Source organism: Pithys albifrons, chromosome 25 (genome assembly GCF_047495875.1).
Source record: "Pithys albifrons albifrons isolate INPA30051 chromosome 25, PitAlb_v1, whole genome shotgun sequence".
NCBI classification, from domain to species: Eukaryota; Metazoa; Chordata; class Aves; order Passeriformes; family Thamnophilidae; genus Pithys; species Pithys albifrons.
In genome coordinates this window covers 2,366,218-2,382,290 of record NC_092482.1, presented here as the reverse complement: position 1 = coordinate 2,382,290, position 16,073 = coordinate 2,366,218, and the positions used below count along the sequence as shown (strand labels likewise).

Sequence of the window (16,073 nt, the reverse complement as noted above, 5' to 3'; positions counted from 1 at the left end):
CGCTCCTTCTTCTTGAAGTCCTGGGTCGGACAGTCTCACAGGTAAGAAGTTAAAAAATAAATAAATAAAAGAATGCTGCAGCTCTGCCTTTCCTACCTTCGCAGCTCCGAGGCTGTGAGATGTAATTAATTGCTCCGAAAGCTTTGACAGCCTTCAGCGGCCACCGTGAGCTGGAGCTGACTTTCTCCTGGTAGCAAATTAAGAGTGATGCCTCGGGGAAGCTGAAGATGAGCAAAAATTATCGCGCTGGGTCCATAACCGAGACCGGCAGCAAAAAAAGCTTCTTTCCAAGTGCGCGTTTCCCCGCAAAGTTTGTCCGGGACACATTTGTTAAAGGTTTAGCACCTCTGTCTCGTTTGAAAAAGAAACTACAAAAGCCCATTGGAAAAGCGGGGTGTTAAACTGAAGAATGTTTGTGATGGTGATTTATGGCCCTACAAAGTTTTTTGTTTACTTGAAGCAGACCCTAATTACAAGGGCTTCCAAAAAAGAGAGAGAGGGAGAGGTTTCCCAAGCTCTGTGTATGTCTATAAAGGGTTTTCCCTCCCCAGGTTTGGGTGTAGTGGCCAGATGTGACTAACAAACATCTGGTTAGTTTGAGTTACTTTTCCTTTTAGCCAGAAAGTGCATTTGACCGAAATGGGTAAGATTGAGACGCTTCAAAATTCAGCATAAATGCGACGGCTGTTGGGGAAGCCCCAGCCTGAAAATATCAGGCTTGGAAAGAGGTTCAATGTTTGTTTTGGATGAGGGGATGTCCTCGAAAATGGGTCATTTCGCTCAAATACCGTTTCAAGGATGAAAAGGGAGGGCGTGATTTCGCGTGGGAATAGAGGATCGTTATATTCTGTGGACTTGTTCTCATAATTTCTGCCTCCAAAACAAAAAAAATGAACCCCTGTTCCCCCCTCCATCGTGAAGGCCCCAAGTATATTTTAAAAGCAAGACGGGAAAATCTTTTGTACGGCGAAAAAGAACCTCCGAGAAATCGAATTAAACCGGGAAAGTTTTTTCGAAACGTATTTACATTTGTGCTCTCTGTTCTCCTTTGGCTCCTTTCCCTTTAGAGCGAGATAATAACTCAGTTCCCGGGACAAGCTGCCAGAGCTAAAAATGTCCTCATACATTGTGAAACTGGAAAAGTTTTGACTCAGTGTCTAATATTTCCCGAGGCGAAGTGGTATATTGGCAGCGAGCAGGAGCTCGGATACAACAAGCGTCTCTTTTGCTTTTCTTTCCTTTCTATTATTTTTAAAATTTTTCTTCTGAAAATTGCTTTGCATTACATTTCCTCGGCTTTAGAATTATCTTTACTCGCCTCCAGCTAAACTTGAATTTTTTTTTTTTTTACCAAGCGCTTGATCTGTTGGCGAATGAAATCTGAGAAGAAACCGCAGGCCCTAAGTGGCCATAATTTAATTGATTTTATCATAAATCATCAACTTCATGAAGAACCAAAGTTTTCATTGAAGTAAATTGATATTAATGGACACTTTCTGATGTTTAACCGTATAGATCTATATGGCAGCGGTGCTCCCACTTGGGCTCTTTCGGGACTGGAGAATTTAAGGGCAGAGTGTGTGTTTTCCCATCCTCGTAGTTTTCGTTTCTCCCACTCTCCCTAAAAAACGACTTTTATTTCCAGCGTGGGGGGATCTGATTCCTGGGATGGAGGTGGCGATCTGAAAGCTCAGCTCCTCCATGAGACTTTCTTAGGAGGGGATTGAGCACCAACTAGATGGGTTTCTTCGGGTTATTCCCCTGGGTAGATTATCCCTTTACTCAGAGGTTCGGTGGCCACATTTCTGGGATATTTTTGCCAAAACCACGCGTGTCTCAGAGAAGTGTGTCCCAACACGGCCAGCGCCGCCCCACTTGCATTAAAAATAGAAATAGCATTTAACCCTCCCCGCTTCCATCTACGTGTCCTCTGCTGCGTTGAACGCTGCCGTTCCCAAACCTTTCCCGCCTAATTAAAAATTAACTAAGAGCTCGGGCTGGATGGGAACCCTTTGATATGGTGATGAGGGTGCCCCAGCAAATACCCTGAGAGTAAGAGAGGATTTTAGCCAAGGGCAGCGCCTCGCGTGGGTGTTTGGGGGGTGTTTGCAGAGGTGCAGGGAAGGTGCAGCGCTCAGTGGTATCCACACAGGTCTCTACAGGCGATAAATACTCAGTGTAAACATCCCCAAACAGAGAAATAGCATTTCTTGACACTTCTTGCTCCCTCTCCCGAGACTTTCTCCTCCGAAACTGTTAGTCTTTATGAATTATCAGAAGGAAGCAGGTAAAATGGAACTCATTTCTTCTGCGAGGTCCCTCCTCCCCCATGCCCAGCTCGTTCTCCAGCGCCAACCAGGTCCCGGATTCAGGCGAGTATCACTGCAAAAAATAACCGAATTCCTTCCTTTTCTCACAGAAACGGCCATGGAGTGGGTGCTTGGTCCTCTCACGAGGCGAAGGAATTGCAGTGGGAGAAAAGCTTTGAAACCCCACATTCTCCCTCCTTCTCTCTCTCTCTCTTTTCCTTTTAATTTTTTTTTCTTTTTGAGGAGGAGGAGGAGGGTGGGCGTTAAAATGGGAAGAAACGGGGAGTTTGCCCGTGAGCGCAGGAACCGCCTCCTCAGTGCCGGAGCCAGCGGTGGCAGCCCGGGCGCGACTCTGGGGGGCTTGGAGCCCACCCCCAGGATCTCCAGGGAGGCAGAGAAGCCCCTCTCCCCTTCCCCTGTTCCCCAAGCACCCTATTTCCCCCTCGGTGTCCGTCGTCTTTGCCGTTTGGCTGAACGCTGAGGCTTTGGGAGCGGTGGTTGCTGCGTTGCTTTCCTCGTTAGTGTCTGTTCGCTTCCTTCGCCTTCAGGTTAAAGGATAAAAAAGGAAACTAAAAGAAAAAAGAATAATAAGAGAGGATAAAACAACCCAGAACGTCCCAAAGGCCAGGGCAGCCCCAGCTGCGGCAGGAGGGGAATCGCCTGTCCGGCTACCCGGGAAGTTTTGGGAATTTGCTGATGGGGGAATTAGTGGGACTGGAGGGGGGAGCAGATCATTTACCAATTCTCTATAAAATGGGCAAAAGGTTGACGTGTCCCTGTCACGTGAGCGCATAATTCAAGCTATTATTTTGGCATTTACAAGGAAGGGGGTGGGGGGAGGAGAAGAAAAGTGGGGACGGTGATTCCCAGCCCTTCTCCGGGAGCTGCTCCCAAAATAGCTCCTTGTAGCACGCTGATATCGCAATCTGCCGTCTCCTCGCCGCCCCCTCTCCTCAAATGCCCCCCTTCCATCCCACCTCACCCCTCTCTGGGGCCAGAGGAGGTTTTTGGCTGCCCCATGGGCCAGGGGTGCTGGGGAGGGCGGTGGGACCCATCCCGGGAGGTTTGTGGGTGCGTGTCTGCCCAGTTGGTTTTATTTGGGGTTGGGTTTATTTTAATTATTTTTTTTGAGACAATTCCAAAGCGCTTCCGCTGATTGATCATTAACCTGGTGAGTTATTGCTCTTCTAAGCAAAGGTCAGGGGGAGAAAAAGGTCTAATCTGTCAAGGCAAAGCCACTGCTCACTTCGTTTCATTTTGATTTCTTATCCTGGCTGGCTTCTGTTTGGGGTTTCAGGAGGTCCTGGATCCTCCATAACTCTCCCTTCGTCCTCATAGCTCTCCCCTCCCTCGTGCTCTCTGTTTGTGGACTGGGAAAACCCCACTCCTTCTCTTTAGACAAAAAAAAAGGGCCAGAGGAGGATGAACGGCCCCGTGGGACGAGGCTGTGGGTGCTGCGCCCTGTCCCGAGGGGCTTCAGCCCAAAGCGGGGCCGGGCGGGACAGGCACCGCCCCCGAGAGAAAAATTAATACAGAAAAAAAATCAAAACAAAACAAAGAACACGGGGAGGGGGTGGGGGAAACCTCGCTCCAACCCTCGTCTGCCTGTACTGCGAGGGAATAAATTAAAAACAAAGAAGAACAAGCACCACCACCCCCTTGCTGGAGCCGTTATTTATTCCATCTCCTTTTTGCTGTTTGTTTGTTTGTTTCTCTTTTCCCCTCCTCCCTCTTGCATCCACTCCAAATAAACGCGTTTCCCCTTCTTTTCTCCACCTCCCCGTGGCTTGCCCACTTCTCCTCTTTCTCCCCGGGCCCGGCGTGGGAGGAACTTGCCCAGGCTCAGTTTGCGTTTGCTGAGCTCACAGAGCAGAAAGGGTGTTTTTCTTTTCTCCATTTTTTTTCCTTTCTCTTTACAAATCTCTGTGTGTACTCTGCAGAGGGAACTGAAAAGCCCCAGTTAACCGGGGAAGGCGATGATGTAAGTGGAATATTGCCAAAGCTGTGTATTAAAGCGTGCGCGCATGTAATAATAATACTAATAAAAAATACAGCTACAGGCCGCCGACTAGAGAAGGTCACGAAGCATCCGCGGGTGATTTATGGACTCGGGGATGTTGTCACAAGCAGAGTAGGGGTGTGAGGGGAACATTTTTATTTAAGATTAATAACATCAACATACAGAACGGAAACAGGATTATTAAAGCGACTGAATGTTTCCCCAAACGAAAATATTTTTAAATGAGATTGCTTTTTCTTTCTCCCTTTCTTTCTCCCTTTCCGAGTCCTCCGCGCCAAAGTTGCGGTGATAAATCTCGGCGTGGCTTTAAAAATGTTTACGGCTCGAAACTGTTAATTCTGATACCAAATCACTGCTGTGTGGTTGGTGTCCTCGCACACTATAAAGCATCTCCGTCCTCCCCCCTTCGTGGAGATCCTCCGAGCACGTTGTGGAAACACGAAAAAAAAAAAAAGAATCATATTCTGAATCCTTAAGGATTTTCTGCCTTTCCGGAAAACGGCCTCATGTTTCCCCTACTGTTTTATTGTTGTTAGCTTAGAACTAATTAACTGCATGTATTTAATCTCTTAAACGCGCTTAACTCTGAAATGAGCAGCAGAATTTAACCAAAACCCTTCACGATGCGCGTGTTTTTTAAATTGCACTCAGAGTTCTCCACCGGCCGTGGACAAACAGCCCGCAGGTCACGCCGAAGTGTTTCCATCCCTAAGGCGAACGAGGGAAGCGTTTCCCTCGCCAGGGGAGTTTCCACCGGGGGAAGGTGGAAGGAAACACGGGAGAGAAGGGGGATTGCACCAAGCCTCCAAAAATAACCGTGGTGCCCCCGGCTCTGGTGAGCCTGTTGGGTTATCAGTGGATGGAGAGCGGTGCAACCCCTGGAAATGCGGTGCTTACTGGGGTGGGAGATAATCTCAGAGGAAATGCTGGGGCTTTTGTTCATTAGAGCCTCTCTTCTCCCCATTTCCACCCAAAGGTTTCTCTCGATGATGAGTCCCCTTGTCCACGCTTTTCTGACCGAAGTTTCATACTTTTTTTTCTCCTTCCCCCTTGCTCAGTCCTCCTCCTTTCTCAAAGTCCATCGCTGCCTCGAATTTGCTGGACCAGACATCCGAGAATTGGTGAGTTTTGCTGAATATCCTACCTGGTCCCTGTCTGTGTCTGTCTCCGTATCTCCCTCCGCATCAGCCTCGGAAGCCATTCCTCCTCTAAAAGTCCCACAACGTGACTTTTTTTTTTTTTCCCTCCCCTCCACCAACCCCAGAATAAGCAAAGGCTGCCCTGGATTTCAGCTGAGTATTTTCCTTTTGCTACTGGCTTGTCTTTAAACTTTGTGATTTATGGCCGTAACTTCGAGGGAGTGTTTGAGATGGAAGATATTTCCTGTACTCCCTTTGAAGGGAAATCCAGTCAGATTGCAACATTTGCTGCTGATTTCGTGACGAGTGCGAGGGAGTTACATTTTAAAGAAAAATAAGCTGCAACCAAAGCAAAAAAGGCAAGACACTGGGAGCCTAAAATAACTACTTACAGGAGCTCAACATATAAACGTGCAACAGCCTCCTTAACAGGGATTTTTTTCAGCTGGTTAAGGTAAAAACAAAATTTTGCACTTCAGAGGAGTTACTTGCAGAGTCCAAGGCACTTCTGATTGTCCAAGTACTCTAAATAAGTCAGTGGAGATCCATATTCAGAAATCTGTAGAGTACTTCATCTACAGAGAAGTCTTTAAATAGTCCACTACTGTTTTTCCTCTTTCCTTCCCTGGGATTTCAACGCCGGGGTTCCAAAATAGGAACTTGTCTTGTAGCAGAAGATTTATGTTGGAGCAGTTCATAAAAAGCCAGATGAGGGGGGAAAAAAATAATAAAATCGCAATAATGTTGCCCCCTTGGTCGAAGCCCTCCCATTTGGGATCTGAACGCTGCAGCCAGAACAATAGCTGGAAACACCGTAATCCTTGGGATAAGACTTTATCCATCACCTAGAAAACCTTGGCTGTCCAACCCAGAGCAAGTCCTCTTAAAAGTCAAATGTTTACTTGGACATCCTTCTTTTTCTTTCCAGAGTTATCAGCCTAAAGGTGCACACACCCCCCAAAAAGGAAAAAAAAATAGGCGATGGAACCCCCTCGACGGGTCGTACCTTCCCAGCAAAGTCCAAAGAGCCTTTGTGGTCCCTCTTTTTCTTGCTTTGCTAAACGTAAATTCCCCCCCGTCAGCACTTCACGCAAAGGAGTGAGCGCCAGAATTAAAGGAGGGAAGATAATTGCGATGCGAAACAAAAGTAGCACTTTAAAAAAAAAAGAAGTGCAGACACCTAAATTCCTCGCCCTGCCTTCCTCCCACTCGCCAGCCCCTCCTCGTCACGGACTTTCTTGGCGAGTTTCTGCTCTCGGCTGCCGTGTGGGAGCGGGGAGAGGCGTAAATCTCCCGTGGCGACAGCAGCAGCGCCTTGCACGGCAATAACGGCGTTATTAATAATAGCAATAATAATCATCTTTATTGTTCAACACCTCGCTGCCTTGGCCTCCCCAGAGGGCCGTTTGCACCCCCCCCTCCTCCATTCCCCAAGCCCCGCACCCACTCCCAGGCGGAGACCAGAGGAGCCCCCAGACATCGGGACGCGCAAACTTTACGCCGAAGTTACGCGGAGTTGCAGCAGCTCCAGGCGTTGCTCCCACTCCCGCCCTCCCTCCAGCCCTGCGAACCCCGAGCCGGCGGCTCCCGATCCCCCCACTCGGGCCCCACAAAAGGGGGGTTCGCCCTGGGGGGGGCTGCGAGGAGCCAAACGCAGCCGAAGGGCCGGGGCGGGGGCGGGGGGCGGGGGGGGGGAAGCAGCTCGTGAAAGAGCCGCGATCGCCGCCGCGAAGGGGAGGGGGGAGACTATGACTATGTTGAAACGGTTTATTAGCATAAATTGACACCTAATTGTTAAACACGTGAATCAAAGGACAGCTTTGCTATCTTTCTGCCTAGGCCTCTGTCCACCACGTCTGCAATTAGCATAATTTTTCACTAGTGACGCTGTTTGGGAGGCTCGTTGGCTTTGCCCGGCAATCCAAACCAAATCTTTATTTTTAAATATCCCCTCCGCTTTATCCCCCCCCTCGCCCACCCCCCAACTCCCCCGTAGCCTGGATTCTTTTCGTTATTATTTTAATCCCAGCCAAGCATTGCATAGTTAAAAGGGGGGTGGGGGGGGTGTTGTGTTCAGCTTTTCTTTCTTTCTTTTTTTTTTTCCCTTCTCCTTTCCCTTCTTCCCCTTTGCTGTGGTAAAGCAGAGGCCATTGTTATCAGTGAGCAGCGCGTACCAGTCCATAGGGCAACTAGAACCTCAGGGTTTGTCCATTCAAAGCCCTCAGCTTTTCTGCACATCTTGGAAGCTGGAAAGCATCTTGATTTTTTTTTTTTTCCCCCAAACGGAGACCGAGAGACAATTTGAGCTGCCGTAACCGAAAGCTCCACTGGCTGAGCCCCCTCCCCCTCTGTTTTGGCTTTTTTTTTATACATATATCCATGCCTATGCCGGATTTTTTTCCTCTCTCTCGTATATTCCTTTAACGTTTTTAAAGGAAGGGGGTCATTCCTTGCTTATTGATTGCGTGGATGCTGGATGTGAAAATATATTATGTCTGCCTGTGCTTTGCTCGTCAGAGACTAAGGTAAGCCGGACTCAAATAGGCTATCACTTTGTGAATGGCGGAGTATATGTCCCAATGATTTATGACCATATGACTCCAATCTCGGTTCAAGAAGAGTTCACAAGCTTTAAGCTTCCTTCCACGCAGAGCCTCTTTTGCAGCCCTCATCCAGGGCCCTTTCCCCCCCTCCCCTGCTTTACAACTGGGGAGTTCTGGTTGGGGTGAAGCTCGTTGGTGGGGGAGGGAAGAGGGAAATTTTAGGAATGTCTCTCTATTTTTCAGGCATATCCAGCGCGAGGCAGTCGCTGGGATTTGAGCTCTTTCTGAGCAGCCGACCTATTGTTAAGGGCATGTTTAGAATATTTATTATTAATAATAATTTAAATTAAAAGCGGGGCTATGCCTGTCTTCTCTGGCTCTGGGAAATGTACCTTAGGAGGGGGCGGGGGAGGGGAAAAGACGCTGCTCTTCTTCAGAAACACACTCAGGTTGTGAATTTAGGATTTCCAACATGGAGGGGACGGCTTTACAGCAGAATACCTCTGCCTTGGCTTCCTTTTATCTTTTCCCCTCGACCGTCTGATTTTTTTCCCGAGCATCCTCCTCCCCGCAGCCCTTTCCCTCTCGCACCTTCGCCCGATTTCTATTTTTTATTTTTTTTTTTAAATTGTCTCTAAATCCTCGCCCTCAAAAGTTGCAGGCAAAGAGTTTGTGGTTAAATGTTACCGCTCGCAAAGTGAAACTTGGAGCGTTGTGAAACAGCCGGCGCGGGTCCTGCCCGGCTTTAATTGGAACAGGAGATCATCGAATATTTATTATTCTGCCTGAGATTTTTTTTTTTTAAAGCAATTCCTTGGAGTAAATAATTAGGATTGCGGCCGTCCTGGGCGAAGATAAATGAGCGGCATTTGTGAGGCGCTGAGAGATGAGGTACAAAGCAAATCCGTGGAAGCCACAAGCGAGCAAGATTTTGGGCGAGGGGGACTGTAAATTTATTTTATGGACATTAAAAAAAAACAACCATCGCTGTTATTTTTAGCTGCTTTAGCTGAGCCTCGGTCCAGTTTTGGGTGTGTTTTGCTGTTTTGACTTTTTTTTTTTTTTAAGAAACCTTTGCCAGACAGGAAGGCCTTGGAGAAATTCCCACCTCTGCCCTCGTAGTTATTTTCAGCAAACCTATTCATAATAAAGGCGCTGCTGTTTGTTAATTAATTCACAGCTCCTCGGCTCGGGCAGTGGAATCTGCTTTTTAATAAGACATATTTATCATGGTGAGGAAACCAAATGAGAGTAACTCCCAGCAAGGGTATCATCCTCTCTGTAGACAATAACACATCTCCGTGGAAGATACAATACAGATTTGGGAATGCAGAGAGGATTTAATCAGGGTAAAAAAGCCAAGCAGTCCCTTCCTAGACAGGTTGTCTGAGGCTGTGTTAGAAGTAAACAGAGGTTTCATATGATGTGACATAAGAACACGGGGAAGGGAAAAAAAAGATGTTATTTATCGCCGAGCTGTGGCTTCTGTTAAACCCCGGTACTCAGAAATATCACATTAGACTTGATCTCCACAGAGTTTATTTTATTTTATTCTATTTTATTTTCGAGAATGAAAGAGCCCAGATAAAATTAAATATACAAGAGATACAATTAAATATACAGTGGATATCAATTTCCAAACAAAATGCACAGTGGCTCCTCGCAAACTCTTGGCTGCAGAGAGAGGTCTCTGCCTTTTTAAAATCCATGTGCTGCTTGATTAAGCCTCACTCATCAGATTATTTTCAGGTCAAGATAGTTTTATTATTTTTGAGGGTATTTCTACTCTGTCTTTATGGTAGAGAAAGTTTATTCTTTGAGAAAAGAGAGAGATAAAGAAACATTAAAAAGGTCAGAGAGAGAAGGAAAAAAGGAAGGTTTCATTTTGTAATTTTAGGCTTTGGACTGGGTTTTCAGACTTATTGAGCTTGGATTGAGGGAGGGAGGAACGATGAAAAATCAAAGGGGTAGAAAGTTGAGAGCAAATGGCCTGGTGATGTGTTTGTTTTCCAAGGGAAAAAAATAACAACAGCAATTAAACTGGTTTTGGAATCATCATCCTGCCAATGGTAGTTCCAGATTCAGGACTGATGAGTACAAAGCCATGCAGGCAGTGAAGGGGTTTGTTTTCTAAATACAACCTGTGCTACCAGAGAGAGAGAGAGAGAGAGACACTCTCACAAGCAGGCCAAAGGAAGCACATTCTTGAATTCATGCCCCTGCTTCAATCTGCTGAAAATATTTGCACTGAATTCCAAAGACATTGTGAGTTCCTGTGTAAACAGCAAACGAAGCCAACTGTGCCAGGACAGTTACCTGGATAAAACATATTGACTGTTTGCTGTTTGGAGTTCAAAAACAAATATACCAGACAGAGGCCTTATAAAAACATATCAGACTTTTAATTTCTGGTGGTGTAATGCCTTGCTGGTTGTTATGTGTGTGAATGACTGATCTGAATAGGTCAGGGGTAGGAAAGCAAGACTTTCATTCCTTTCATGCTTGTGGCCTGCAATTATCTGTCCTGTAGCCTAATACTTATGTTATTAGTGTGTTATCTGGACATGGATGTGAATGTGTGCACATCTACATGGATAAACACACACACATTTAATTGGGAATCTGTGTGTCTCCATGTGTGTGTGTGTTTATGCAGACAAATACAGGAGTAAACAGATGTGTACAGATGAAACCCCATGTAGTTATACAGCATGTTGTACACCCTGGGTGGGACAAAACGGTGCAACCAAACCAACCAGGAAAACTATCCCCACCAAATCAGCTCAACACTTTTGCACTGTAACATTTGTTGAGCCTAAGGAGGCTGCACACAGGACAAAATCTGCTCCAAGCATCTGTTCCTCCTGTTCTGCGGGACCCTATTCATGTCATGGGCCTTTCAGGCCCCAAGATGGATTCATAGCCTGGGTACTATTATTGTGTGTTTTCTCCTAACCTTTCAGGTCAGCTTCCAATAGACAGCTGGAAACGGCCTGTCACGTGGCCTTGGGGTGCCAATGTTCTGCCATAGGGGTGTCAAGACCCTGGTAGCCGGAAAAATCCTTTTGGGGAGCCCCAGAGATGCAGAAGACAACGTACTACGACAGCTCCACGCTCTTTGGGGGCTACTCCTACGGGAGCGCCAATGGCTTCGGCTACGAGGGTCCCCAGCAGCCCTTCCAGGCGGCCTCTCACATGGAGAACGACTTCCAGAGGTCTGCCTGCTCCCTCCAGTCTCTTGGCAACACAACCCCACACGCAAAAAGTAAAGACCTCAACGGGAGCTGCATGAGGCCGAGTTTGCCCCAGGAGCACCACCCGCCGCCCCCCGTCTCGCCGCCCCCCAACCCCTCCACCAACAGCACCAGTAGCAACAGCAATAACCAGTCAGGGGGCAGCAAAAGTGCCCCCAGCAAAGCCAACCTCAGTGCAAATGCCAGTCTCACCAAGCAGATTTTCCCCTGGATGAAGGAATCGAGGCAAAACTCCAAGCAGAAAAACAGCTCCCCCAGCACAGGTACATTGTCGTGCTCTTGTGACCTGTCCCTTTCCCCAATAAGGTGGGGAAGCCACTGGCCAGGGTGGTGTTGTTTGGAGGGAGAGAGACAGGGAGAGGATGCAGTGAGGATCCTGGCACTGGGCAAGAGCCAGCCTTGGCCCATCCTGCAGCACTGACTGTGCACACTTGGTTTATTTTAAATATAACCACAGGGAAATACAACCAGGTGGTTGTACACAGGTGATGTCTGACTGTGTAGACACAGATACAGGAAAATGTGCACCCAACTGCTCAACCTGGTGCTGCTAAAACAGTGTATTTGTTCTCTTCCCAGCTCCCTGCAGACATGGCAGCAAACATGGTGCATGTGAGCAGAGAGAGAGCACATGCACAAACACACGCATCTTCTTGCACAAAGACACACCCAAGACTAACAGGATCAAAAAAAATTAATTTTGAACATATCACCATTTTCCCAAATACATTCATATAGACTTTGTGGCACACAGTTCATCCCACATGAATATAATTTATCTGCTATACCATGTTTGTCTGATAAAAAGGTAGGGACGAATGTGATTTGGTGTTTAACAGTGGATATGCAAATATTTGTGTTACACAAATGCAGGACACACAAGATGTGTGTGTGTCTGTGTCTGTGTCTGTGTCTGTGTCTGTGTCTGTGTCTGTGTGTGCATTCACACCTCAGCAAACAAAACACCTCCCAACACTGCCCCGTGTTAGCATTAATTGGCTTTGCAGTGACTGTCCCCCCTGCCAAATATTATTTTCGCAAAATTATCTGTTGGAAATAATCGACTCCTAAATAAATGGCCCTGGAATCCTTTTCTACATGACATGATCAAATTTTCATAAACCAGGGGCAGCTTTGGAGAACAGAACTCTTAATAAATGACATGATTATGGAGTGCAGGCTAATGCAAAGGGGTGAGGAAAGGGAGGGGGTCGAACTCTTGTGCCTGTTCCAGGATTTATTAAGAAACGATGCATTCAATTTCTGCATGTAAGTAATTATCTTTTATTTCATTTTGTGGCCAGCAGAAACCTGCAGTGGCGAGAAAAGCCCTCCAGGCTCCTCGGCCTCTAAGAGAGCCCGCACAGCCTACACCAGCGCTCAGCTGGTGGAGCTGGAGAAGGAATTCCACTTCAACCGCTACCTGTGCCGGCCCCGGCGCGTGGAGATGGCCAACCTGCTGAACCTCAGCGAGAGGCAGATCAAGATCTGGTTCCAGAACAGGAGGATGAAATATAAGAAAGATCAGAAGTCCAAGGGCATGGGGTCTTCCTCTGGAGGGCCTTCCCCCACGGGCAGCCCTCCCCAGCCCATGCAATCCTCCGCTGGATTTATGAACGCCTTGCACACCATGAGCAGTAACTATGACGCCCCCTCGCCGCCTTCCTTCAATAAACCCCACCAGAATGCCTATGCCATGTCAAGTAACTACCAAAACCCCATCAAAGGCTGCCCCTCCCAACAGAAATATGCCAACACGGCCCCCGAGTACGACCCCCACGTCTTACAAGGGAACGGGGTGGCCTACGGGACTCCCAGTATGCAGGGAAGCCCCGTCTATGTTGGAGGTAACTATGTGGATTCTATGCCCACCTCTGGCCCGTCTCTTTATGGCCTCAATCACCTGCCACATCACCAGGCTGCCAACATGGACTACAATGGGCCTCCACAGATGCCCCCGAGCCAGCACCACGGACCGTGTGAGACCCACCCCACCTACACAGACCTTTCCACGCACCACGCTTCTTCTCAGGGCAGAATCCAAGAGGCGCCCAAGCTCACCCACCTGTGATAGGGAGCCAGGGCCAGGCTCAGGTGAAGCAGATGGGACCCCTCCAGGGGGCATGGGAGAGGGGAAGAGGGCAGGGCTCAGCTTCAGGAACATTTGTGTTGAGCTGTTTCCTTTCTTTCATTGACAGGGCAATTTCCACCAGGTTGTTGTGCTGGCTGTTGGTATTTCTGGGGTTTATTAGGCACAATTTCCATCCATTTCGGTGCTCACTGCCTAAAGCAGCTCTTTCTCTGAAGAGATGTACCTCCTGTGTTTCAACACAAATGCTTCTGAAATGGGTCTGGGGTAGTTTTGTGGGAATCCAGCAGATTTTAAGTAACAACATCCGTAATTTCCTAACCAAGTACAGATTGTCACCCATAACTCCTGGACAGTGGAAAGGACAAGAGTCAACCAGCCAAGTCTTTACAGTTGTGTCTCTTCAACTACATAAACATGCACACATGTACATGTGTGCAATCAAGAGAGATTCACAAGAAAACTACTACCCACTTCTCTGACTTCTTCTCAAGGTCAACCTGTGCTTTCCTTTTCAGCCTTCAGAGGAAGGGAGTCCTTTTTTCACTGAGTAACTTCCCACTGGTCCCCACATAAACTGCAAATATACACACCTGCCAACGCGTGGGATTCACTCTCTTCCCCTCCAGTCTCTGCTTCCCCTCTCAAAAATAATAATACTAAAAAAAAAAGTTGGAATAAAAGAGGTCTAAGAATTACAAAGGGTTCAGGAAATAAGTTTTTGAAATGCCTAAACCTCCTCCCAACAATAACAGCAGTCCAAAGAGTGGAAGAAAGAGTTGACAGGTCTGAATATTTTCCCACCTTTGCCTCTGATGATGTGAAGTCTCCATTCAACAGCACCGGGGTTGTTTTTTTTGTTTAGGGGGTACTTTTTCTTAGGGTTCATGAACAGAAAAGCAATCTTAAGACTTAGAAGTCCTACTCTTCTTTCCTCCTCTTCTCTTGACCTTACGTGAAAACAGGGTATATTTGAACAAATGGAATGTCCTCCAATCGAAGCAGAAGTGAATGGATCACTAGTATTTGCTAATGCTTTCTTGTCTGGACATCTTTGTTGCACTTAGAGTTTACATATAATGGGTATTAAAACAACTATGAAGGGGTTTCGTCCAACTCAGTCGAGACGCCCTTCAATAGGTGTGTGTTCTGGTGAACATTCATATATATTTATTGGTTATAGCCAGTCTAAAATATTTTCCTTTTTTTGTATTATTTATCCCCAATATTATGTATTTATATGAGGAAAAAAAAAAGAATCAAATCGTACTTTTTTAGTATTTACTTGTTACAAAGGACATTGTGTTTCCCTGTCATTGTACAACAAGCTTATTTTAGTTATTGTAATTTAGGAAGACCAGTAGTTTTATGTTACCTTCGTACTTATGAATAATGTAATTAGTTCTACTGGAGGCATGAGAGCAGAACCAGACTGTAATTGTATAGTCCTGAATTAGAAGAACTATAGCTAATCCCTCCCTCCCACCTCACCCCTCCTCTTTGGAGATCTTTCTTTGTTCTTACAGTAGTTATTTTATTTCCTTGCTTAAGGGTTGTCTGTCGAACAATTCTTGAATAAACTTTCTGTTATCAATTTTATCTTGTCCTATCAGTCGGATTTAAAAGCAAAAAAAACCAGATTGTTTGTGTGAAAAATAGCGAAGGGAAGGCGAGGAAGGGGTGGATTGAGGACACACACGGGGATTCGGCTCGGTATCCCCGTTTGGGGTGAAATCCTGGGAATTTGGGGCAGGAGCGGCCCCGCCGCCCCCTCCGCGCCCCCTCCGCGCCCCCTGCGCGCCCGCGGCCACAAAGAGGCATCACGTGGAGCCGGGGCCGGGCTGCCATTGGGCTGCGAATGAAAACAAAGGAAAAGGACTAATTCCAAAAAAAAAAAAAAAAAAAAAAGAAATAAAAAAAAAAGAGCTCAGTGTTTCCATGCGGGACCTTGAAGTGAAATTAAATAATTTATTTATGTATTATTTAATTGTTGCTAAGATAGGAGGATATGTGCACACACGTGTACACACGTGCACACACACATGTGCCCCACAGACCCCACACGCATCCAAAATTATTATTAAAACAGGGGGAAAAGCCTCTGCCAAATGTTACACAGTCGGTGAGAGCAAAAGGGAGAACAACCCTTTGCCAGCAGCGAAAGCAGATGGGGTAATACCGTGAATAATTTGCCTTTTATGCTCTAAAGCCCTAAGAAAACTTATATTAAAGCAGCGAGGAGCAATAAAAGTTTTATGGTCCTGGAAAAGGGGTGAAATGCTTGTCAGGCTCAAAATGTTCCATTTCTGGGGCTGAGGAGGAGGGCAAGGTCCCCTCTGGAGGAAAGCAGAGGGGGATTTGATTGCTGCAGGAAGAAAAGGGTGAAAAGGCTGGAAAAGGCACCAAAAATGAGGAGTGGGCTGTAGGAACACTCTGTGTGTGTATTTTATACACCTGCCTGCACAGCCAGGGACGGGCAAAGGTGCCTGGATAAACCCACAGGTATAAAAAGGTCCAGTGGAGAAAGGTTCACATGAGAAATGATGCTGAGCTTCCCGCCGGCTCTGAGCCCTCCTAATAAATGAAGTTCCAGGTTAATAATTATAACCTTGGTGCAATAATAAATAACGGCAGCACCGAGAGACAGGGCTTGTTTTTCTCCCCAGGACCGGGGCTGGGTTATGCCCGTCCATGCAAGGAGCAATTTACCGTTCGGGGT

At 46.9% G+C, this 16,073-nt stretch overlaps 1 protein-coding gene across 5 annotated transcripts; it reads left to right on the top strand.

The window, feature by feature from the left end:
• Positions 1-14,945, top strand: HOXB3 (homeobox B3). 5 transcript variants are annotated; one of them, XM_071577136.1, is made up of 6 exons: positions 1-41; positions 4,250-4,290; positions 5,388-5,450; positions 7,904-7,993; positions 10,975-11,528; positions 12,573-14,945. In XM_071577136.1, exons 5-6 carry the CDS (start codon positions 11,093-11,095, stop codon positions 13,334-13,336), a joined length of 1,200 nt encoding a protein of 399 aa, XP_071433237.1. In that variant the 5' UTR covers positions 1-41; positions 4,250-4,290; positions 5,388-5,450; positions 7,904-7,993; positions 10,975-11,092; the 3' UTR covers positions 13,337-14,945. The 5 variants fall into 5 exon arrangements, with proteins under 5 accessions (XP_071433237.1, XP_071433233.1, XP_071433234.1 ...); XM_071577132.1 differs by having other exon boundaries at positions 12,570-14,945; XM_071577133.1 differs by lacking the exon at positions 7,904-7,993 and having other exon boundaries at positions 12,570-14,945.
• The last annotated feature ends 1,128 nt before the right edge of the window (positions 14,946-16,073 follow it).